This window comes from Typopeltis vanoorti, chromosome 9 (assembly GCF_054136105.1).
Source record: "Typopeltis vanoorti isolate ZY-2024b chromosome 9, IOZ_Tvanoo_1.0, whole genome shotgun sequence".
NCBI lineage: Eukaryota > Metazoa > Arthropoda > Arachnida > Uropygi > Thelyphonidae > Typopeltis > Typopeltis vanoorti.
In genome coordinates this window covers 35,124,322-35,151,503 of record NC_143557.1, presented here as the reverse complement: position 1 = coordinate 35,151,503, position 27,182 = coordinate 35,124,322, and the positions used below count along the sequence as shown (strand labels likewise).

The window sequence follows — 27,182 nt, the reverse complement described above, 5'->3', positions numbered from 1 at the left end:
ATGGTAGGAAGTCAGGTGAATAAATTTATGTGGAATAAGAAAGAAATTAGTCAAAACACTAATTAGCTGTAATAAATTTAGTTTAATCCTTTATCCAAGTGTGAGCAAACAAAGTTTATAACTGAAAGTATCTTCAGGACTGGGGTAAGTTAGTACAACACCAGGCAACTCGTTGCAAAGGTGGAGCAAGCTAACATCACTCCTATCTCAGTATCTCCTATAATGCAAAACACATCTCCTTGTGGATATGTATAATCTTATTGGGTAGTGGCCCTTCCCTTAATGCATAACATTATAGCATTATTTGCATTATAGGAGATACTGAGATAGGAGTGATGTTAACTTGCTCCACCTTTGCAATGAGTTGCCTGGTGTTGTACTACCTTACCCCAGTCCTGAAAATACTTTCAGGCGCAAACTTCGTTTGCTCACACTTGGATAAAGGATTAAACTAAATTTATTATAGTCTAACAAAGTGAAAAATAAACTTTCAACACTAATTAGCTGTATACAAGACGATTTCAAACCAATTTTAACTTAAGGATCTAAGAGCCAAGATAGAAATAAAACAATTGATCAAAGGCTGGAGACCTCTGATATGAGAGTTCTGAGAAAAATTAGTGGAGTGAACAGATGACATCAGTGGCAGTATCACATTAAAAATGAGGATATTATGAAAGAACTTGCCATTGTTAGCATTCAGTAATATGTTCTGAGGTGGTATGGTCACTTCAACAGAATGGGAGAGGAAAGATGAGCAAAACAAAGTGTTCTTTGCCAGGTTGACAGAAAAAAGACCAAGAGGAAGACCAAGATGTAGATGGATTGATATAGCAAAAAGTGTCTTAAAAGATACAAATATAAGATCTGATAATATTGGAATCTTGACAGATAACAGATTAATTTGGAGGATAATTGGTGATCGGAAGTTAGTAATGGTGTAATGTTTTCATGTAATATATCACAATTAACCTGTGCACCCCCTGAGAGTACATATCAGGAATTTGATGATAATTTTTTATCATTTAATTACACTTCATTGTTGAATATGGTAGAATGAAACTGTGTGGTGTCAATGGTCTCGATAAGAGAAGTGGCGTAATTGTTTTTCTTATATAAATAGGACTTATTAATAGTATAGTACTTATTAGTATCAAAGCTACTATGTATTTTTCTGATGAAGTATTTCTCTCTCATCTGATGAGTGATCAAATGAGACATACTATGGATGTGGGGATAGGATGAAGAGGTTTTCCCTGGTTATCTAAGCAAGAGTTGCAGAAAAAGGTGGATACCAAGTTTGTCTTATCTTTAGGGGATGTTAACTCTGTTCCATCAGAAAGCTAGCATTTGCAAGAGGAGCATATTCAAAATAGAAAGGTGTTAAATATGAAAGGGGATTAGCATTGAAGGCCAAAGAAAATCCCAGAGTTTGTGATTAGGGAAGAATGACATATCATGATCAACTTTACTGGAGTATTCTATTTGGTGGCACAGATGAACCAATTTTATTTCTAGAGGGAAGAAGTGAATTAAATGGATTGGATTCTGCACATATTTTAAGAACCGACAAGCTGATAACCTTAAAATTTCACGGATCCCATTATAAAAGCAATGAATCCTGTATTTTCTGTATTGTTGCAGTAGTCCTGCAACAATACAGAAAACCACTGACCAGCAGAGATAAGATAAAGTTTTTCTATTGTATACAGTCCTGATCAAACACATCTGGAGTAATGTGTACATATTTGGTCATTTGGATTTCAAGGAGATGAGAAAATTTTAGAATGGTATAAAAGCAGATAATAAAGATAATATAAGGATTGTGAAATGGATATAAAAACAGACTGAGGCATAATCTGACAAATAGAAAATGGAAAAGGAATGTATAACTGAGCTATATCAGCTATCGAGATCATCATAACAGCAGACAATGAGGAGATTTTTCAAAAGGTAAAACAAAGAGGCAACTTGAAGATGCACAAGGGAGATGTATTTTCATCGAGAATGCTAAGTGAGTGGAATGCAGAACTAGAGGGTGATGAGTGAATACAGAGTGAATGGTGTGGAATGAATAGCTTTGTATGACCTAGAATGGAGCTCCTACAATGAGTTCCTTGATCATCACTGCAATGCTGATGGTAATGATAATAATACAGGAAGTGACCTCATATAAATCATGTATTATTATTTTTTTATTTTTGTGACACCTCCAAGGAGTCTGAAGACTCATCAAGGGAGGACACCTACTCTACAGTTCTCCATCTCCACCACTCCATCCACCAATTAAGCTGAATCTTTACTACCATCATCATCTAAATCAACAGCATCTACTGCCCACCACCGCTGGTATTTTTTTGTCTGTAAATTGCATGTATTCTGAAGGGCCAATTTGTCTGTACATGGGATGAAAAATTCCAATTTCCAGGAGAAAAAACTCTGCTATCCCTGTATGAGATTGGCTAATTTACCTTCAATTGAAAAAATCCACATAAAGATTCCTCCCATCATGACGAGAATCGAACATAGTCCTTTTATAATCAAAGGCTGCAACGTACTGTCGTTCTTCCAATTGCGCTATGGAGGCATGGTGTGTATAATGAAACACAAGTTTTTTTCAGAAACAACCAAGAAGCAGCACTCATTATATGAAATTTTTGTTTAACCAGAACATATGTGGTACACAGTCTGAATTATAAGATGTTTCTACAACAGAAAGAAGAAATTGCTTCAAACTGCAGAGCTACATAGTTTCTTATAAAAATAAAACTCCAATACCTGATTTCCAATTAGTTTTCCATTTTTATAAGCAACTAAGCCATTTTCTGCGAATACATAATCAAAACTTGAAATTACTGAAATGAAAAAAAAAAAAAAAACATACATTACTTATTGTAATAATTTTTGCACTACATTCTGATTTTGTAAGAAGAAAAAGTATATAACAAAAGAAAATATGTAAAACAGAAGTAAAAAAAATTATGGAATGCAACTGTTCCCACTTTCCCAGTGATAACTTAGTAATTCAACAATTTCTTCTACCTCTGTCACCTGACAATCTACATCACTGAAGCAATCTCCCACAATCATTCTTCCTTTTACTCACCACAACAGGATTATGTTTGGCCTACTTCTCTTTCATAATCTGATTTTGCATTCTCACCATGGGGAAGGAGAAGGGGGGGGGGAAACATCCATTTTATCCTCATCTAATTCATCCTTCTGAGCTCAGGTGTGTGGCCTAATACTGCTTCTCTCAAACATACCTTGAGCATTTCTCATACATCCTTAATGTTGTAGTTTTGTGGTTTTTTAAAAAATGGCTCTGCTTCTATCTGCTTGCTAAGTTTATTATAATCAACTGCACTGCAGTTGAAACATATGCCCTTTCAAATGAAAATTTCATATGCTAATCAAATCTCAGGTTAAGTCTCTATGATCACTTTCCACACAGTGGCATGGTTACAGGAAAATTCTAATGTTAAGACCAGATCCAGTACTACCAAATCCAAAGTCCCTCCCATCACATACTTGTGTAGTTAATAATCCCTCAGTAGCTGCACTTCTGATCTATGTCCCATTGTTGAGATCATTAATAATTACTGCATTGTACTCACTGAGATAACCTGCCAATGAATGCTATCAACATCTTCCTTCCTTTTCATCTACCACAAAACGTTTATGTTTTTTTCTATTGGTCTATTTTATTAACATCTGACCTCCATGGAGTTAGAGACTCATCATGCAATGCACACACTATCACACACAATGCTCATCCAACCATGCTTTAAACTGATTCAACGTGTCTAAATTTACAACACACTCAGGCAATGCATTCCACTCACCAACCATTCTCCAGACAAAAAAGCTTCTACTCACTCGTTTGCTCACACCCTCCTTATACTATTTCTAGCAATGGCCTCTTGTTCTACATCGTTTTCCCATTTTATGAAAAATCTCCGACTAGCTTATATTTCTCAATTATACCCCCCCCCTCCTATTCACTAGGCCAGTGGTGGCGAACCTTTTTATGTGCGCGAGCCAAAAGTTTACAAATTGAGTTGATGTCGTGCCAGCGCATGCCAAAAATTTACAAATCAAGTTGCTGACATGCCAGAGCAGTTTTTAGTAGGGGAAAAATTAATAGAAAATTAATGAATTAATAATATTATATAGCATTTTATAAATAATATTTATAATATTATTCAGTGTAAAACTGATTATAGTATTATTAAATTGATTTTAATGATGTTGGTTTGAAAAAAAAAAAAAGAAAAGAAAACGGAAGTGAGAAAAATATTTATGCATTGTAACATGGAAGTCAGCTGAGCAGGGGAGGCAGAAGAAGAATGTCAACTTGTGGGCGAAACGCTTACCGTATTTACTCGAATATAACATGCCTTCGCGTATAACTCGCACCCCTGATTTTACTTTACGAAAAAAGACATTAAAAAGTTTTGCATATTACCTCGCACACAAAAAATGTTGAAACATGTTCATGTCGAGGCAATAGTAACTCGCTCCCGCAGAAACAACACGCCCTCCACAAGTCATTATACTGCAGATGCAAGAAAAACAAGTGTAGTTTTATTGTATCCCTGAATAAGGTACAGAGGCTTTTGCAGTCTGTGTAATATATTTATCAACAAATAGTGTGATTCATTAGTCAGAGCAGTTTTTATTCCGGCTGTTTCTAATTGCACTATTATTGTCCAATTCCCACAGAAACTATGCTGTATAGACTCATGCAAAACCATATGTTGCACTTAAACACAGCATCTAACTAAAATCTGTTGTCCAATTTTTCAATTACATGAAATAAGTGTTTGTTTTATTGCATTTGAAATTCTCAATGTCATTATGACAGATCACAAAGGCTAACTTCAAATAAAATTCTGCCATGAATTGAAACATGCCATATAATTATGGTGACCATACATCACTGTAATTATATGGTGTTATATAGTTATTTAAGAGGACAGTCCTTTATTTCACTGCTCTGTCCTTTAGATTTTTTTTTTCTAAAATGGCCATTTCGTCCTTTATTTTGTGAAGTGAAATAGTAAATTGAATATTGATGTGAACATATTTAAAGATGCAATTCATAAATTTTACCAAACCTGCATTGATTATTTAAATAACTGGGACAGCTGTTTCGTGGAAATGGAAGTATTTGAATGCCCTACTACGAGAAATCCCTCTGCAGGTGAAGATCGAGGAAAATGTTTTGTTCACTTCCAGTCACTGGAACTTAAGCATAAATGATGGCGAACTATTTGATGAAGTTTCATGCATTAAAAGTTATGTCACCAGTGAAAAGATTGAAGAATGGTGACAAAATGACTAGTCCTGCCGACGTAGATGGGTTGAAAATTTTAAATATTTCGCAGATAAACATGTATCTTTTAAAAGCATTTTAAAAATCATTGAATTTTGCTTATATCTTCCTGGATCCAATGTTCCCCACTGAACAAGAATTTTCATTAGTGAACAATATGTGAACCAGTGGAAAAAAAAAAATTAAAAATCGAAACATTGAAAGCCAAATGGAACATTCGACATGAATTGTATGCAGTTTTATGAATTTTTAAAACACGAACCTGATTTATAAAAAAAAGTTCATTCTTGTGAAAAGTATCAAAATTAAATTTTTTTTAAGTAATAATATGATTGTTTAAAATGCTATGTATATGCTTGTATTTTACAATAAACGTTATAAAGCTTTATAGTTTAGTGAAACGAATAAATGCAACCTAATTTTTTTTTAAATTATTTATTATGAAACAATTTCTGATTTGTCCTTTTTCTCCAAAAAAATATTGCCACTATACATATAATGCATGTGTGAGTTTGCCTGCCAGCTCAAAAGCAAACAAGCAGGAATAAAATTCAACCAAGGGTTGAAACTTTGTGTGAATTGAGCCCACCAGTAATGAGAAGTTCCGTCAGAACGATAAACGACACCCCAGTCGTGAATGTGTTAAAACTAAGAAAAAAAAGGTATAAAAGGATATCAACTGTAAATCGTTGATGTGCCACCTCTGGCACGTGTGCCGTAGGTTCGCCATCTATGCACTAGGCATTGCAATTTACATTCTCTCAATCTGTCCTACTTCGCATTCCAAAGACCACTGGCAACCATTGTGAATCTTCTCTGGATCCTTTCTAACATATCCTCCTCACCATGAAAACCTGGTGACCAAATCTGTGCATAATAATCCGTATGAATTTTTTTTTTTCTTATATGTTGGGCCCATACACAGGAAGTTAGTTCGTCAACCTATAGTACATTAGTACCGTGTATGGGTAGTGGGTTGGGAAAGGAGGAATTTGTTTACATTTGATTTGAATGACTTTAAATTGTATACCTTGGGAAACACAGCAGGTGGGAGACTGTTCCACAGTGTATCAGTTGCAAAGATGAACGAAGAGGAAAAGAAACTTTTTCTGTTTGTTTCTAGGTGTACTGTGAAGGGATGTTGTGCAGCAGCTGCACATATTCCAATGAGCTTTGTACTGAGGGAGGAATTATTGATGTTATTTCGGATGAGCATTTCCCATGGAAATATTTGTAGAATATACATACTGCAGAGACCATGCGTCTGTGTGAAAGTGGGGAGAGAGAGTTGGTAAGGGTTGGATCACTGATAAGTCTAATTGCTCTCCTCTGTATTGAGTCGAGCATTTTGAGAGAGCTTTTAGGGGCCCCACCCCATATGTGGGAGCAGTATTCAATAGCTTGGCAGATTTGCGATTTGTATAATGCTAGTAGTTGTGTGAAAGTGGGGAGAGAGAGTTGGTAAGGGATGGATCACTGATAAGCCTAATTGCTCTCCTCTGTATTGAGTCGAGCATTTTGAGAGAGCTTTTAGGGGCGCCACCCCATATGTGGGAGCAGTATTCAACAGCTTGGCAGATTTGTGATTTGTATAATGCTAGTAGCTGTTCGGGGGGGTGAAGTAACGTCTTGAGCGAAAGAGAAATCCTAGTTTTTTTGAGGCTGAGGATGCAATGGTTGTGATATGTTTATGCCAGGAGAGGTTTGATGTGAGGGTGATTCCAAGAAGCGAGATCTAAGACTGTCTGGAAATTTGGGTATCGTCAAAAAGAATATTGGGGAAAAATGGTTCTTTTTTATGGGAAATAGTGCAGAAATGGGTTTATTGGCATTGAAATTTATGAGGTTATCTGAACCCCCATTGTAGGATGGCTTGGAGATCGGAGTTGAGGGTGGTGGTTGATGTCCTGTAGGTTGAGGTGAGTTGTGAAGGGTAAGGCTTATCAAATGCAAGCACGGAGGGAAGTGTGCTGTCATCTGCAAAACTGTGTATTGGGTTGGAGGTCAATTGCAGTAGGTCATTGATATATATAGCAGGAAGAGGGTTGGTGAGAGAACAGAATCTTGTGGGACCCCAGCATTGATTGAGTGGTGATAGGATAGGGAGCTGTCCACCATCACACACAACAGTGTGCATCCAGATGGCAATCCAACTACAGAAGTCCTGGGTAAGACTGAATGATGGTAGTTTGCCTATTAGGTCTTTGTGCCAGACCTGGTCAAAGGCTTTGGAGATATCTAGTGCAACCACTTGAGATTCGCCAAGCCTCTCCATAGCATTTGTCCAGAGATGGGTGACGTATGCGAGTAGATCTCCTGTTGATCAGCAGTGGTGGAATCTATATTGGTGGTCATTTATTTGGCGAGTGTCTTCAAGATAGTGTAGGAGTTGGGAATTGATGATTTTTTTCCATTACTTTAGACAAGACTGAGGTAAGCGAGATAGGGCGGTAACTGGATGGCAGTGACTTGTCACCCTTCTTGGGAGTGGACTGAATATAGGCCAATTTCCAGTTTGTGGGATAGATTCCAGTGGAGTAAGAGAGTATATATATAGGTAACATAGGATAGGGGTCAGTTCTGGAGCACAAACTTTCAGAACAATTGGGGGAATGCCATTAGAGCCAGGAGACTTTTTTTGTGTCTAATTTGGACAGCATTTTTCTGATCTCATCCTGGCAAAAGGATATAAGGGGCATTGTATGTTGGGTGTCTGGAATGGTTGGGGGACATTTACCATCGTCAGTTATGCATGCATTTGAAGCCAAGCATGAAGCCAGAAGATTGGATTTTTCTGTGGGTGATGATGCAGTAGAGCCATCTGGGTATGATAGGGTTGGGAATAGTGTTGGACAGAAGTTACGGCCAATTGCTTTGGCGAGAGACCAAAAGGCTCGGCTGCTGTTTGGACAGGCTGCTAGTTTCCTGCTTTTTGCTCTTCCGAACTCTGTTTTGGAAGCATTGATTGTTTTTTTGCATCTATTACAGGCTTCAATGTAAGCTTTGAAGGAGGATGAGGTTCTTGATTTCAGCCAGTTGTGGTTTGATGGTTTGCAAGTTTGATCAAGGCCTTATACAATGCCATCATAACCTCTTTGTTTCGGCATGTCTGGGTCCTCCGCATCATTGCCATTATCTAATGTGATGCCTTCACAACTTCTGCAGTGTGGTCCCTGAATTTCAGGTCCTTGTCCACCACCACTCCCAGATCTCTCAACTCCTCTACCTCCTTTAAAGTTTCTGCATCAAGTGTATACTTTGCATCCTACTGCTGCTGCTTACCAAATCTCAAAACCTTATGCTTTGAATCTACCACAAAACTAACAAAAATTGAACTGACAGTTCCACTTACCTGCCCATTCATGCAATTTATTCAAATCCTCCTGTTAGGTCATAGCATCTGCTTGACTCTGCATTGCTCTTCCCAATTTTGAATCATTTGCAAACAGCTGCATATCACTAGTTATCCCAATATCATTAATATACAAATTAAACAACAACAATGGTCCTAAAACTGACCATTGCGGCACACCACTAGTGACCTTCCTCTTTCGGGATACTGCACCTCATATACAACTTTCTGATACCCATATGACAGCCAGTCACTGATCCAACTCTGTTATCGAATCCCATCTGTGACAATTTATTTATCAGCTTGTCGTATAGCAGTCTATCAAAAGCTTTCACAAAATCCAAGTACACCAATGTATATTGATCTCTCTCCTGTCCAAGGTATTTGTCACCTTGCTATATTATATAAGTTGGTAACACATGATCTTCCTTTAACAAACCTACTGAAAACCATAGAGAATACTGCTGTTATCATCCCATTTCTGTGTCCTACTTCTCGCCAATCTCTCTAGTACCTTCACCATAACTCCAGATATAGAGATTGGCCTAAAATTTTTAGCCACACCCTTATCACCACCATTATGGAGTAGAACAATTTTACCTTGTTTCTACTCCCTTGGAACCTGTGCTGTTGTAAAACTCTTATTAAACAGGCAAGTCAATGCTACTGCCAATTCCCTGGAACATTCCTTAACATTCCATAACTTAAGACGTATGATGATGTGTCATCAAATCCTATTGCTTTATCGACATCAAGGTTATTAATTTCCTCGAATACCTCCTGCTCACTCACAATTAAGCCATCTGCTCCTATGTCCTCTACACTTAAGTTGCTAATGATTCCACCCTGATTAGGATGAAACACCTTTATAAATTGATCACTGAATACCTGAACAATATCTTCTGCAGCAGTTACCATGTTCATCCATTAGCATCATCTTACCATAATCATTCTTTCTTCTACTAGCTACAAATCTAAAAAATCTCTAGGGTTTTCTTCATCTGATTTGCCAATTTCTGCTCATACTCCACTTTTGTTTTTCTTACTACCTGAGTCACTCTCCTGGCTTGTTCTTTGTATGCTTTATGTCAGTGATTATTACCATTATTCGGAATAATGGTAATAATAATCTTGTACTACTTCTAAAGTATTTCTTCTTCCAGATTTCATGATTAAACCCCCCTCATTAATTCATGTTACACCTACCTTATTCAGTCTTTTGGCCTTCAGAATACATTCACACAGTGATGCTGTTATGTATTCTTTGTCAGTTCCCAAGCAGCATTTATTTTCTTACCAATCAACTCCTCATTCCATGCTCTAGCTCCAAGTTGTCTCCTAAGTTTGTCATAATCACCAGCCTTCTACTTCCACATATATCCTTTTCTCACAGTCTCCTCACAATTTTCTCAAGTCTGCATATGGCTAGCCACAACCCAGGTGATCACTTCATGATCACTCTCACCAACTGGAGGAAAGTGCAAAACCCCACTCACAATTACATCCTCTAATGAAATGATTAGATCTAGAACTCTTGATACTTTCGTGGTCTCCTTTATATATTGCCTGAAAAAGTTATCTCTCAAGAACTCTAGAAATTCACTTTCCTCATTCCCAAATGCTATCTCTTCATTCCAATCTATACAATCATAATTAAAGTTGCCCATAATAATTACCCTTCCTTTGTTCACTAATCAAAGTTGTTTATACATTTCTTCATCACCACCTTCCACATTCCCTGGCCTGTAGCAACATCCAACTAAATATGTCTTCCTGTCAACCTCCACTTTACAACTACACTACCTCATAACCACTGCTACTATTTCCCCCTTTGATGCCTACCTTATGTGGACATAATTCCCCTGCTATCATCAGCAGCAATCCTTATCCCTTCTTGTCCTTTCTATCCTTGTGAAAAATATTGTATCCTTCCATTTCTATTCCCATTAGGATATCATCTTCATTCAACCGTGTTTTGCTTATTCTGATGATTTGGTGCGAATAAACTCAGTGAAACCATTTATCTCCCTTATTTCTGATACTTCTGCCATTTGTAAACAAACGCAGCAGTTTCATTTTTAAGTCTATAACCAGTCAACATCCAAGACTGGTTATAGATGGTTGTGATTTCCTCACCACACCTACCTTGCTTAATCACATTTATCACACGCTTACCACATATATCCGCTTAGTCTCAAATACCCCACCCACATCGCAATATACTCCATCTCCATACACATATATTCACTGCTACTTTCATCACCCACTCTCTCGCCATACCATGTCTCCCTGTCCACCTGGTCTTCCCCATTTCCCTGTTCCTCTTGCATTCCCGTTCTCTCTTCATCTCTCATGCTACTACTGTTTCCATTGCCAAGCACTTCTGCCTCTTCGATACCACTCTCCTAAGCTTTCACTTCATCTCTTATTTGCATCACATACTGCACTTCCATCTAGCAACACTTTCTCCACTGCACTCACTCCAAAGCCATTCAAATGTAACCCATGAAGCCTGTATAATTCCATTCTTCCCCCAAACACATGCCATACATCCACAAACTGTACTCCCTTCTCACACAGCTCTGCTCTGTGAGCATACCATTCATAATCCTAGCTCTCCATCTCAACTCATCTTTGTCATCCCTTGGCAATACACTGACAACCTTTCCTACTACACGGTTATCTTTTACTCTTCTCAATAATCTCCTGATATTCGCACTTACATACTCCTTATGTCCACTTAAATCATATGTCCGCACAACCACCATTAAATCTCTCACTTGTTTCTTCCTCATGTTCAATACTCGAATTATCTTACTCATTCTCCATCCTGGATAGCAGACCTGATGGACTCTCTCTCTCTCTCATCTAATCCTCCTTCTAATTATGAAATTTCCATATACTGCTATCCTGGAATCACTTGTCACCTCTTTTACCCTTTTTTCTTTCATTCTATTCTTTTGCACACTTTAATTAGTTTCCACTAAATGTCTAATATCACTCCACATATTACTCATTTCATTTTCAATAACTGTTTCATTAAATCTTGCATTCTAACAATTTCACTCTGTGTTGCTCCCATAGTCTAGCTGCCTCTCGTTCTGCCACACCTTACTTCTGTTTCCTCATTCATGCTTCCTTTCGTTCCCTTATCACTAATTTTTGCTTCTACATTCTTGCATTCCTTCACTCCCTCAGTTTCACTAGTTTTCGTTTCATTTTCGTTTCTTTTATTTAAGCTATCTTTTATTTTTTCAGTCTGTTTCGCATTCATGAACTCATGGTCTAATAATATATCACACTTCATACAAATCCACACTTCGTTTTTCATTCATTCTCTCAACAAACACATCACTTACAATTTCATCATGCATACATATTAAACTCATGACATCGAATCATTTTTGAAAAGTCTGTGTCATTGGCGCTTGATTTTCGCAGTACTCGCACCGGTCAATGCCTGCGTGGTTGACTTAGTGAGTACCGGCATTGTGTTCTGTTTAAATAAGGCAATTTTAATTAATAATAATGCAGACACACTATGTTAATAAAAATAAACAGTACAACACCATGCATACATCTTAAACTCATGACATCGAAAGATAGCATAAATAAAAGTTTCTTTTATTTATGCTATCTTTTATTTTTTCAGTCTGTTTCGCATTCATGAACTCATGGTCTAATAATATATCACACTTCCTACAAATCCACACTTCGTTTTTCATTCATTCTCTCAACAAACACATCACTTACAATTTCACCATGCATAAGGGTCAAAGATGTATAACTGAGAGGAGACCTCCACATAGCCTTTCAAGGAATGCAGAGAACCGACCAGGATTTCTAAATTAATGTCCAATCCTCACCTTCTCGTGGTGCACCCTGTTGGATATCTACTTGGATACTGAACGAATGAGGATGGGCTGGCAATTTGGGATTTAGCCAACCAAATTGTATTCTTATTGGTTAAACCAAAATAAAAAATGATGGTACAACATGACAAAATTTCATGCCGGCTGGGGCGTCGCCGGTTAAACAAGGCCCCCGTTGTTTTCTTCAAGGAAAAGAAGGAGTAGCCATAGTATTCAACACAAAAAACGAGGCTAATCTTCTTGAATGGCAGTCAGTCTCAAGTAGAGTAATGTGGCCAAATATGAGAATGGGGAACTGGACAATGAGACTTATTTGTGCCTATGGTCCCACAGAAGGTTCTACTAAGGTAGAAGTGGAGGAATTTTTTGATGCTTTAGAAAAAGCAACTAACACAATGAAAAAGGAAAAGGTGGTGATCTAAATAGCAGAGTATGAAATGATTGTGAGACATACAAAAATATTTTGGGAAAATTTGGAGAAAAGAGCAAAGCTAATAATAATGGCAAATATCTGTTGAATTTCTGCTCAGGACATGGACTAGTTATTACTAACAGCATGTTCGAACATAAAAATGTGCACAAATTCATATGGAGAGAAGAGGCAAAGAATAAGAAAAGTGTCATTGACTATGTTATTGTTACTGGTGATGTTTTCTCCCTGGTGCAGGACACCAGAGTGTACAGAGGATTTGAAATTGGAAGTGATCACTATTTAGTCTTGAGCAGGATAAAATTGAATTTCATATTGAAAAGAATAACATGTAAGAAATTAAAGCAAATAAAAGTTGAGCAGCTCTCAGATGTGAACTGTAGACTAAAATACACAAAGATTATTGAAGAAAAAATGAAAGAGTTTGAGAACATGAATCAAACCTTGGAGATTCAGTGGCAAACTCTGAAGAAAACATTGATTCTGCCAGAGAGGCATGTGGTGAGGTTGTCTGCAAGTATAAAAAAATCAGAACTCCCTGGTGGACACAGGAAGTTAAAGAGGCAATGAAGGAAAAGAAGAAAGCATATCAAAAGTTCCTGGCAAATAAGTCAGCTTGTGCTCTTAGAGAATACAGAGACAAATGCAAGAATGCTAAACAGTGTGTAAAACTAGCTAAACAAAAGTCATGGGAGGACTTTGGCAAGAATATAGAATATAAATATCAAGAAGATGGCAAAATATTCTGGAAGAAGCTTAGGAATGGAGGAAAGAATGCTGTAAAAGGAGTTAGAAATGATAAAGGTGACATGAAAACAGAAGAAAAAGATATCCTTGAAGTATGGAGTAATTACTTTGAAAAACTGCTAAATGAAACAAGCAGTGATGATAGCACAGTGGTAAAAAACACTGACCTGGCATGCAGCCAGGAATACATATCCATACTTGAAGTAGAAAAAGCCATCAAAGGCTTGAAATGTGGAAAGGCAAGTGGAGTAGATGATATTCGACCAGAAATGCTGAAGTATGGTGGTATAAGAGTCTTACAGTGGCTGCACTGCATAGCTTAGAAAGCCTGGACAGAGGGACGAATTCCTGATGACCTGAGTAGAGCTCTCATAGTACCCATATATAAAAAGGGAAATAAAACTGAATGTGAGAATTACAGAGGTATTTCCCTATTGAGTGTTCCTGGCAAGATCTATGCAAGTATACTTGAGAAACGTTTGAGAAGAATTGTGGAAGAAAAGCTTGGTGAAGAACAAGCTGGATTCAGGCCAAATAGAGGCTGTCAGGATCAGATCTTCACTTTACGACAAATAGTTGAGAAGGCATGGGAATATAACAAAGATGGATATTTAAGTTTTGTCGATCTGGAAAAAGCATATGTAAGGTGCCGAGAGAGAAGCTATTCAATCGCTACAGTTATATGGTGTCAATGGGGCATTATATCAAGCAATACTTAGTCTGTATTTGAGTTGTAAGCAAGCAGTTAGAATTGAAGGAAGTACAGGAAGATTGTTTAATGTTAAATCTGGTGTGACACAAGGATGTACATTATCCCCTCTGTTATTCATTATCTATATGGATCACATTATGAAGGAAAGTGGTATTAAACATGATATCAGAATTGGAGATGTTAATGTCAGCTCTTTGCTTTATGCAGATGATGTTATACTTCTAAATAAATCTACTACAAGTCTGCAAGATTCTCTGACTAAATTGAATAACTGTTATATGTTAGATATGGTATGAAGGTCAGCAATAAAAGACAAAGACGATGAAAATAGGCAGAATCATTGAAAATGTCAACTGTGTTGTGAATGGAGAACCTGTGGAACAAGTAAAACATTTCAGCTACTTAAGCATGATTTTAACTGAAGATGGTAAATTAAATATAGAAATAGACAACAGAATCAGCAAAGCTGGTATGGTGGGAAGTCAATTGAATAAATTCATATGGAATAAGAGAGAAATTAGTCGGAACACTAAATTAGCTGTATACAAGACAGTGTTCAAACCAGTTTTAACTTACGGATCTGAGAGCTGGGTCAGAAGTAAAACACTTGACCAAAGACTAGAGACCTCAGATATGAGAGTCCTGAGAAAGATTATAGGCGTGAACAGATGGCATCAATGGCAATATCATATTAAAAACGAGGATATTAGGAAAGAACCTGATATTGTCAGCATCTAGGAATGTGTTAGCAGAGCTAATCTCAGGTGGTATGGTCACCTAAACAGAATGGGCGAGGAAAGATTAGCAAAACAAGTATTCTCTGCCAGGTTGGCAGCAAATCGACCCAGAGGAAGACCAAGATATAGGTAGTTTGATACGGTACAAAGTGCCTTAGACGATAGAAATATAAGATCTGATAATGTTGGAGTCTTGACAAGAAACAGACTGATTTGGAGGAAAATAGATAGGAAGTTAGTAATGATATAATTTTTTCATGTAGTACTATCATATCCTGTACACCCCTTGTGGGTACATGGCAGGAATTTGATGATGTCGATGATGGTGTCATCGGCACTTGATTTTCGCAGTGCTCGCACCGGTCAATGGCTGCGTGGTTGACTTAGTGAGTACCGGCATTGTGTTCTGTTTAAATAAGGCAATTTTTATTAATAATAGTGCAGACACACTATGTTAATAAAAATAAACAGTACAACACCATGCATACATCTTAAACTCATGACATCGAAAGATAGCATAAATAAAAATTTCTTTTATTTATGCTATCTTTTATTTTTTCAGTCTGTTTCACATTCATTAACTCATGGTCTAATAATATATCACACTTCCTACAAATCCACACTTCGTTTCCCATTCATTCTCTCAACAAACACATCACGTACAATTTCACCATGCATACATATTAAATTCATGACATCGAATCATTTTTGAAAAGTCTCTGTCATTGGCACTTGATTTTCGCAGTGCTCGCACCGGTCAATGCCTGCGTGGTTGACTTTGTGAGTACCACCATTGTGTTCTGTTTAAATAAGGCAATTTTAATTAATAATAATGCAGACACACTATGTTACCAAAAATAAACAGTACAACAAAATTCAAACAATACTGCCAATTATTACTCAAAAATAGCACTTATCTTTTAGTCTCAAATGTACTGCCTCTACTGCAGTGACACTCATCTCTTTTCCATGCTGCCTGTCCTGCTCTCTCTCTCTGAAAATATAATATCCCACTTATTCACCCTGAAAAATGAAACAGTTTGAGAACAGGAATCAAACCTTGGAGATTCAGTGGCAGACTCTGAAGAAAACATTGATTGATTCTGCCAGAGAGGCATGTGGTGAGGTTGTCTGCAAGGATAAAAAAATCAGAACTCCCTGGTGGACACAGGAAGTTAAAGAGGCAGTGAAGGAAAAGAAGAAAGCATATCAAAAGTTCCTGGCAAATAAGTCAGCTTGTGCTCTTAGAGAATACAGAGACAAATGCAAGAATGCTAAACACTGTGTAAAACTAGCTAAACAGAAGTCATTGGAGGAGATTGGCAAGAATATAGAAAATAAATATCAAGAAGGTGGCAAAATATTCTGGAGGTCGTTGAAGAAGCTTAGGAATGGAGGAAAGAGTTCTGTAAAAGAAGTTAGAGATGATAAAGGTGACATGAAAATGGGAGAAAAAGATATCCTTGAAGTATGGAGTAATTACTTTGAAAAACTGCTAAATGAAACAAGCAGTGATGACAGCACAGTGGTTAAAAGCACTGACCTAGCATGCAGTCAGGAATACATATCCATACTTGAAGTAGAAAAAGCCATCAAAGGCTTGAAATGTGAAAAAGCAGAAGGAGTAGATGATATTCGACCAGAAATGCTGAAGTATGGTGGTATAAGAGTCTTACAGTGCATCTAAGCTGCACTGCATAGCTTAGAAAGCCTGGACAGAGGGACGAATTCCCGATGATTGGAGTTGAGCACTCATAGTACCCATATATAAAAAGGGAAATAAAAGTGAATGTGAGAATTACAGAGGTATTTCCCTACTCAGTGTTCCTGGTAAGATCTATGCAAGTATACTTGAGAAATGGTTGAGAAGAATTGTGGAAGAAAAGCTGGGTGAAGAACAAGCTGGATTCAGGCCAAATAGAGGCTGTCAGGATCAGATCTTCACTTTACGACAAATAGTCGAGAAAGCATGGGAATATAACAAAGATCTGTATTTAAGTTTTGTCGATTTGGAAAACGCATATGACAAGGTGCCAAGAGAGAAGCTTTCAATAAGCTACAGTTATATGGTGTCAATGGGGCATTATATCAAGGAATAAGTCAGCAGTTAGAATTGAAGGAAGTATAGGAAGATGATTTAATGTTAAATCTGGTGTGAGACAAGGATGTACATTATCCCCTCTGTTATTCATTATCTATATGGATCACATTATGAACGAAAGTGGTATTATACATGACATCAAAATTGGAGATGTTAATGTCAGCTCTTTGCTTTATGCAGATGATGTTATACTTCTAAATAAATCTACTACAAGTCTGCAAGATTCTCTGACTAAATTGAATAACTGTTATATGTTAGATATGGTATGAAGGTCAGCAATAAAAGACAAAGACAATGAAAATAGGCAGAATCATTGATAATGTCAACTGTGTTGTGAATGGAGAACCTGTGGAACAAGTAAAACATTTCAGCTACTTAAGCACGATTTTTAGTGAAGATGGTAAATTAAATATAGAAATAGACAACAGAATCAGCAAAGCTGGTATGGTGGGAAGTCAATTGAATAAATTCATATGGAATAAGAGAGAAATTAGTCGGAACACTAAATTAGCTGTATACAAGACAGTGTTCAAACCAGTTTTAACTTATGGATCTGAGAGCTGGGTCAGAAGTAAAACACATGACCAAAGACTAGAGACTGCAGATATGAGAGTCATGTGAAAGATTATAGGCGTGAACAGATGGCATCAATGGCAATATCATATTAAAAACGAGGATATTAGGAAAGACTTGACATTGTCAGCATCCAGGAATGCAAGAGTTAATCTGAGGTGGCATGGTCACTTAAATAGAATGGGCAAAGAAAGATTAGCAAAACAATTGTTCTCTACCAGGTTGGCAGCAAAATGACCCAGAGGAAGACCGAGATATAGGTGGATTGATACGGTACAAAGTGCCTTATATGACACAAATATAAAATCTGATAATGTTGGAGTCTTGACAAGTAACAGACTGATTTGGAGGAAAATTGTAGATAGGAAGTAAGTAATGATGTAATTTTTTTCATGTAATACTATCATATCCTGTACACCCCTTGAGGGTGTATGGCAGGAATTTGATGATGATTCAACCTGAAACATCCTCATCTATCAAGAAAGTCTCCTTAATGCCTATAATTTTAGCTAAGTCAAACTGACCAATGGCAAAGCTTCCTTTATTTGTGATGCCTCTGACATGAGTGCATAAATTACAATATCTTCTTTGGCGTAAAAGTTTCTTTAAATCTCTTTCAATGGCTGATCTATTCAGACTTGAAACCTGAGAAATTGCATTCCCATTTTCACACTGTGCACCCTGAGGGTGCTCGTTTACCTGAACGGCCTTAGTTTTTCTGATTTTATACTTCATGAAATGGGATACTGGAGCAACTGATTATAAGTAAACAGCCTCTATATACAAATAGACTAGTCATAAAGATACTTCACATGCAAACTTTGTTTGCTTATGACTGGGAAAGGATTAAAATGAATATATCTTAAGTAGATGTACTTTTTAACCCAGTGGTAATAATTTCTACAACTATCTCTGATCTGGCATATTTAATAATATGATGATACACAATTTTACTACTTGTATATAGAATATATACAAGTAGTAAAAAGAAGGAAGGAAGAGTATTATGGAGGGATGTGGACATAAGAAACAGATGGAAAATATACTTTGAGGGACTTTTGAACGAGGAAAATGCAAGGACTCACAGAGAAGATGGGCATCCTTCTGACGGGATGGTGCAGGACATCGGTAGAGTGGAAGTGACAGAGGCCATGAAGAGGATGAGGAATGGAAAATCGGTGGGCCCCGACAGAATTCCAGTGGAGGCATGGAAGGCACTGGGGGAAGAGGGAATTGACCTGCTGTGGGACCTGTTCATGAAAGTTTGCCAACAGGAAAATATACCTGAGGAATGGAGGGAGAGTACACTTGTCCCCATCTACAAGGGTAAAGGGGATAAGCAAGACTGTAAAAATTACAGAGGAATCAAGTTGATGTCCCACACAATGAAAATCCTAGAAAGGGTTCTTGGTAGATTGAGGAAGGAGGTGGAGATTGCAAAGAAACAATTTGGCTTCATGCCTGGTAGATCAACAACAGATGCTATCTTTGGGTTATGGCAGATGATGGAAAAGTATCGAGAGAAACAAAACAAAGGGAGCTGCATCTGGCATTTATTGATCTGGAGAAAGCATACGATAGAGTGCCAAGGCAAGAAGTCTGGAGGTGTCTGAGGGAGAAGAAGGTTCCGGAGAAATATGTCAGGTTGGTGCAGAAAATGTACAGAAATGTGAAGAAAGTGTTCGGACCTGTCTGGGACAGACAGAAAATTTTCATGTAACAGTTGGCTTGCATCAAGGGTCAGCATTAAGTACGTTTCTGTTTAATATTGTGATGGAGGTGGTAACAGAGGAGGTGAGAGAAGATGCACCTTGGACAATGTGGAAAGAAGGGTCATGCAGATGGATGTGCAAGGAAGGCGGAAGCGTGGGCAGCCAAAGAAGAGATGGAGGGAGCTGGTAGAAGAGGACTTGAGGATGAAGAACTTGGATGTGGTGACAGACCAAGACAGGAAGGTGTGGATGAGACTCATTATCAACAGTGAGAGAGAGGTATGAGACTGAGTAGAAGCAAGACAGAGTATATGTGTTGCACAGTGGGCGGCGGACAGGAGACAGATCTGGAGCTGGAAGGAAATGTCATCAGGAAGGTGAGAGACTTTAGATACTTAGGTTCAACAGTGGAAGAAGATGGAGGAGCTGAGAAGGAAGTGGGATGCAGGATACAAGCAGGTTGGAGGAACTGGAGGGAGATGGCTGGAGTGTTATGCGATAAGAGGGTGCCAATCAATCTGAAAGGCAAAATCTACAGGACAGTAGTGAGGCCAGCTATGACATATGCTATAGAAACTGTGGCCCTTGAGGAAAAATAACATCAGCAGGATGGAGATAGCAGAGATGAGAATGCTTAGGTGGATGCGCGGTGTGACCAGAAAGGATCATCTGAGAAATGACTATGTGAGGAGAACAGTGAAATTCACGAACTTTGGAGCAAAGATACAGGAGGCAAGGTTGAGATGGTTTGGTCATATGATGAGGAGGGAGGATGAATATGTGGGAAGAAGGGTCATGCAGATGGATGTGCAAGGAAGGCGGAGGTGTGGGTGGCCAAAGAAGAGATGGAGGGAGCTGGTAGAAGAGGACTTGACGATGAAGAACTTGGATGTGGTGACAGCCCAAGACAGGAAGGTGTGGAGGAGACTCATTATCAACAGTGATCCCACTTAAGTGGGAGAAGCTGCAGAAGAAGAGATGATACACAATTTTACTAGTTGTATATAGAATATATATATATTCTATACATATATCTACATATATATGATGGGGGTTCTGGAAAGTTCTGATAACAACTAGCATTGGCGCACCCAGGGAGGGGGCCAAGCCCCCCACCCCAAAAAAAAAAAAAGAAAAGAAAAAGGAAAAAAATACTAGAAAACTTTCCAAAAATCTTTTCCTAATTAAAATTCTTTTTTTTTTAAATTTATATTGTGTCATGTCTTCCATTTCTATGCTACTTATGAATTAGTGGTCACATAGGTGGGAATACCCTATAGCTCTCGGGAATCCTGGTCGCTGTGAATGCAAGGTAAACGAAGTAGTGCTCGGGCGCTACTTTGTTTGCCTGAGCAGGAGCCAGAGGAGATCACGGATATCATGTATTGGCGATCACTGGATGATGCTCAGTCATAGCTCGTATGCATTCTCAAATCATCTACTCACCTTTCCCTCCCTCCCAAGATTAAATATTGAGTGCTTGGTCCCCTCCAAGATTAAATCCTGAGTGCACCACTGACACCTAGAATAAAAATTATATTAAAGCAACTGATATAACCGCAAGAAAGAACATACTAGTAGAGAGTTATGAAGGTAACTTATGTCCTTATATTGTTATATCCTCGTATGTTCTTTTTGAGGTTATATCAATTGCTTTAATATCATTTTTGTTCAAGATGTGATCAGAACTTTCCAGACTCCTCTGTGTGTATGTGTGATTTCTGCATTGATTTAACCTTGGTATCTTCCTAGGTCTGACTCTTCCCATATTTAATTTTTTTATTTTTTTTATTATTATTATGGGATACTGATGCAACTGATGTGAAGTCAACAGCCTCCCTATACAAGTAGACTAGCCGTGAAGATATGTAATGGACAAACTTTGTTTATTTATGCTTGGGTAAAGGATGAAAACAAGAATATAATTTCTTGCCAAATATAACAATGGATGCTTAGCTTCTGATTCCAGGACAACTGCAATCATGACACCCTTGTATAAACTTTGCTAAAATGTCATAGAATAGAATATCAAACACCTTGCATCCTCCTGAATTTCTGACACTTAAAAGACCAAGAATAGTTAAAGAAACAGCAGTTTAATTTCTCTTTAAATGGGCTAGTCAGCCATTTGTTAAAGAAAAACTCAAAAAGAATTCTTCTGTGCCAGAGGACCTGATGATATAATAAAATATGAGATGATGAAATATCTCCCACCAGCTTCCATGCTTCCTACTTTATAAGAAAACCTTACTGAAGAACAGTTTCTGGACTCCTGACAAAAAGGCAATTTTTATCATATTCACAAAGCCAAGATCCAAAATTTCCAAAAAATTGCTTTCTTAATAATCTAAATAGTGATTTCCATAAGATCTCAAGAAAATGGTCAATTCTTACTCCAATATATCAGACCGTGCAAACGAAGGGTTGCAAGACCTACAACATATCATGCTCACATGTGAGCATGGCTTTCATACACACCAATCATCATTAGATCACATGGTCCATTTAGAAACATCCACCAAAGAAATATTCTTGAAATGTGAATATCTATGGAATTTTGTCCTGGAAATTCCATATTTCCAGGACAAAACCTGATGATATAGTTTATTAAAAGACCTTTAAAACTTCAGTCTCAGAAGGCACATCCTTCTCTTTTTGTTCAAAATTTTCTCTCTGGCCAAACTTTCCAAAAGTCTGCGTGGGAACAATTTTGTCTTGGACATATTGCCAATATTCACCAGGTCTTACACGTAATACTTTTTTTTGATGTCAAAGTTAACTCAATAACAATTACTTCATAGTGCTGCAAGCAATGTCCTTTATGTTGACGACACCATTCTTATAACAGGAAGATCACTGAACAGTAACTGCTACAAGTGACTGATCATGTAACTTCATGGCCACTCAATAATGGGCTGAGGTTTTTGACAAGAAAAATGTGTCTGTGTACACTTTTGTCATAAATGAAATCTTTGCCCAAATGCAGAGACTTAACTATTATCCCAGTAGCAAGAGAAGCAAAATTTCTTAGACTCATTTTTGATAACTTACATACCTTAAATTGTGATTTTTTTGCCACCCTTCAGTGGGAGACTTGTATTGGATGTATTGGACATCCCAATACATCTACAATGCAATGTAGATGTATTAAAAGTCTCATACCTTATTCATACTATAACAGTTCCTACCGGCTTTGCTTGGCAGTGTTTTTAGTTTACAATTACTAACCTAGTAATAATTAACTAGTACGGTTAATTTATTTCTTGTAATATTATGAGCAATAAAAACCTGGTTATTTTTTAACATTGAACTTCACTTGTCAAAACTCTTATAAAAATGTACAGGGTGGCCATAAATTAACTTTTCCTCTTTGTTGGTATCTGTAGCTAAAACTAATACACAGAATGAGACCACATTTTATATTGAGACTTTCGAAGGCATGGGGAGATGAATTCCGCAAAAAAAAAAAAAGATTTAGTACCAAAAGTCGCTGATAGGGGAAATTTTGGCACTAGCAGAGCCGAAAGCAGTCAAATATTTGCAGTAAATGTGCGTACATGACAGCAGCACCACCAGTTCCACTTAAAAAGGGATTGGGAATGTTCAGGCAGTTATTCGAATGACTGATGAATTGTGCTCAATATGCATCCTACCTTGCCTCAGCGTGCTTTATTTGTTAAGTTGTTTTACCCTAAACAGTGCAATATCGTAGCAGCCCTTTGGGAATTTAGGCTTCATAACCTACGTACAGGTCTTATGTCAGCTGTAGCACTGAGAGCTATGATTAAGAAGTTTGAAGAAACTGGATCACTAGGAGTTAGACCTGGCAGAATACGGAAAGCAGTGAAAGAAGAAGAGACAGTAACAGACGTTGCTACTGCGGTGTTTGATGACACAGGGATACCGTGCGTTCGTGCTATGGTGTGAGCATACGAGGTCCAAGCGCTCGTGCCATAGCTCGCAAACTTGATATGGCTTATGGTACAGTCTGGAAAATCTTACGGAAAATGCTTCACTTCTATCCGTAGAAGTTCAGTCGTGTGCAAGCACTAACTACAGCAGATTATGATAACCGCATGACCTTCGCACTAACGTTTCTTACCCGAATGGAGGTCAACAATGACTGGCCTCATAGAATATTGTGGGGTGATGAGGCTCATTTTTATCTGAATGGGTCAGTCAACACTCACAACTGCAGAATTTGGGCATCTGAACATCCCCAAGCGATCCAGCAAGTACTACTACATTCTCCAAAAGTAACCATGTGGTGTGGCTTCACAGCTGATTTCATAATAGGACCATACTTTTTTGAGCATATTACCCCGACAGGTCCTGTAACCTGCTCCATTACTGGCGAGATTTATCGACGAATGCTGGAAAATTCTGTCATTCCTGCATTGCAGCAAAGACAATGTTTGGACTCCATAATTTTTATGCAGCTGGAGCACGGCCACACATTGAATGTTCAGTACAGTGCCTTTTACGCCAGCATTTTAGTAATGAGAGGGTCGTCAGTCAGTTCTTCCCGACAGCATGGCCGCCTCAATCCCCGGAACTCCATGTGACTTTTGGCTGTGGGAGTATTTGAAATCCGTTGTGTATGTTGGTGGCATTCCCAACTTGCATGTCTTGAAAGAGAACATAAAACGGGCTGTAATGAACAACATTCAATCAGACTCCTTATGCTCAGCTGTACAGCATGTCGCACACCGGATGCAATTTGTTGTACACAAGAAAGGTCAGCACATTGAAAATCGTGTATGTGGTCCAGGGGTTCCTGATTCTGATGAATAAAACATTATTTCCTGTGAGTTCAATTACTACATTAATTTCTGTGTGTCTCACAAGTTGTTGTTTTTATTTAATTATTATTATTATTATCATTTTAACGCACCACATATCCAGCAGGAATGAGTGATGCGGCTGTCGCTTACAATGCCGAAATGTTATTATTCCATTTTATCTGCCTTTAATGTAATTATCTGCTTGTTTTCGACTCTGCAGGTGCCAAAATTTCCCCTGTCGGCGACTTTTGACACTAAATCTTTTTTTAGAGCAAATCGTCTCCCCATGCCTTCAAAGATCTCAATATAAAATTTGGTCTCATTCCATTTATTGATTTTAGCTACAGATGCCTCAAAAGAGGGAAAGTTATTTTATGGCCACCCTGTATAATTCAATTAAAAAATTAATACAACTGAAGATTTATGTTACAATTTTAATGGCATAAAATGTTGAAAGTTTATTTTTCACTTGGTTAGAATATAATAAATTTAGTTTAATCCTTTATCCAAGTGTGAGCAAACAAAGTTTGCACCTGAAAGTATCTTCAGGACTGGAATAAGGTGGTACAACACCAGGGCAACTCATTGAAAAGGTGGAGCAAGCTACCAACACTCCTGTCTCAGTATCTCCTATAATGCAAAACACATCTCCTTGCGGATATGTCTAATGTTATGCATTAAGGGAAGGGCCACTACCCAGACTAGTTTCGACCTTTATTCAGGTCTCTTCGGTGGGAGCCATGCCCAAGTTGAGATACCAGGCAGAAGCATCAGAAGGTCATCTCTATGTCTAATGGATATCATATCATCGGATATGTCTAATGCATAACATTAGACATATCCGCAAGGAGATGTGTTTTGCATTATAGGAGATACTGAGACAGGAGTGTTGGTAGCTTGCTCCACCTTTTCAACGAGTTGCCCTGGTGTTGTACCACCTTATTCCAGTCCTGAAGATACTTTCAGGTGCAAACTTTGTTTGCTCACACTTGGATAAAGGATTAAACTAAATTTATTATACTCTAACCAAGTGAAAAATAATTTGGCAATTCCTATAGGTAGAGATGACCTTCTAATGCTTCTGCCTGGTATCTCAACTTGGGCCTGGCTCCCGCTGAAGATACCTCAATAAAGGTCGAAACTAGTCTGGGTAGTGGCCCTTCCCTTAATGCATAACATTAAACATATCTGCAAGGAGATGTGTTTTGCATTATAGGAGATACTGAGAAAGGAGTGTTGGTAGCTTGCTCCACCTTTTCAACGAGTTGCCCTGGTGTTGTACCACCTTATCCCAGTCCTGAAGATACTTTCAGGTGCAAACTTTGTTTGCTGACACTTGGATAAAGGATTAAACTAAATTTATTAATAGCATAAAATATTTGGCCAAGTGCAAAATTTTATGCATTCTGATTATCAAGGACATCTTCAGTATCCATTTAAAATTAAACAAGGCACAAGTAACATAACGAGGACTCAACAATAAGAATGTGTCAACCACACATGAATAAAATAGAGTAGCACAGGCTAAACTAAACTACTCTAAAGTCCCAATGGTGATTTTATATATATTAGTACAAAATAAATAAATAAATAAATAAAAAACAAACAGAAAGGGCTGCATGAAGAATAATTTCCCATATAGGAGATTACTTCAGCTCATCAGATCTATTCAGAATGGGACAATGTAGTAAGATCTCACAACCTTCTTTAAACAGTCACTCCATAAGGAAACAACTTTTATGTAGGATGTGTAGAAAGTATTTTTAAATTGGATATAATTATGTTAAAGATACCAAGCAATTTTAAACCTGATTTTACTCCATTTTTCCCAAGTAAGCAAACAGGCAAAAATCACTTTGCGCCTGCAAGTGATGCAAGACTAGCTGATCCTACAGGTAGTGCAAGACCAAGGCAACTCGTGGTAGAGGTGGAACAAGCTCCGATCACTAATCTTAATATTTACCCTTAATGCCAAACACATCTCCAAGAAGGGGGATGTATGATGTTTTGTATTAAAGGCAAGGGGCCACTACCCAGACCGGTTTCGACCTTTTTTGAGGTCGAATGGTAGTTCATGTCTCTCATCATCGGCCTTTGGAGAATAAAGCATGCTGAGGGTCAGCAAACAGTAAGAGAGGAGAATAATGAAAGATAGAGTAGGATAGTAGGAGGTAAAAGAGGCCTCAGTCAACCTGTTTAGCCTTATATGGCTAATTGGTCTGTGACACATATTCTCAATTTATCTGTTAAAAAAAAAAAGAAAATTTAACCATAAAAATTTTGACTAATAGTTCACTTATAAATTTATCCTTAATAATTTCATCAGTTATCTATGAAGGAGATCCATTGACCTGTTTTGAAAACAGTATTTTCAGTTAGAACTTTTTTTTTTTTTTTTTAAATTACATAAAAATCAAAGGACTTAAGGTCGGGTCATTTGAACTGAAAGGGAACAAAATAAGGAACTTGCAGACCTGGTACCACTGGAACTTAGAATGGGGTAGAAGACTGGCCCGGGAGATGCCGCTCACAAGGAGCAGCACCGCCTCGCAGTAAGCCTTCGCAGCCCGGGTTCTCAGATCTACCCCCCTTATTTGGAGTAAAGGAAACCGTGCCAGCGAAATCTTTGTGGCGAGGAAGAACAAAGTGGTTGTTACTTTTCCTAGGGAGAGTTAGGTGGAGTTTTGGAGATACTAAAGAAATATACAGGGCTTGATGCGTCCCTGTATAAGAAAGCATATTTTCGGTGGTTTGCAGTATTTGTTCACAAATTTAAAGTCGCCTAGTAGATGTCTCTCTTGAGCAAGAAATTTAGGAAGGTAAA

At 37.8% G+C, this 27,182-nt stretch overlaps 1 protein-coding gene across 1 annotated transcript in view; it reads right to left on the bottom strand.

Annotated features, from left to right (window-relative positions):
* Positions 1-27,182, bottom strand: part of Pmm2 (phosphomannomutase) — a 246,831-nt gene that overhangs the window by 150,777 nt on the left and 68,872 nt on the right. Inside the window, exon 3 of the mRNA XM_090397842.1 lies at positions 2,779-2,855. Within this exon, the coding sequence (XP_090253968.1) occupies positions 2,779-2,855 (77 nt within the window). The remainder of the gene's footprint in view (positions 1-2,778; positions 2,856-27,182) is intronic.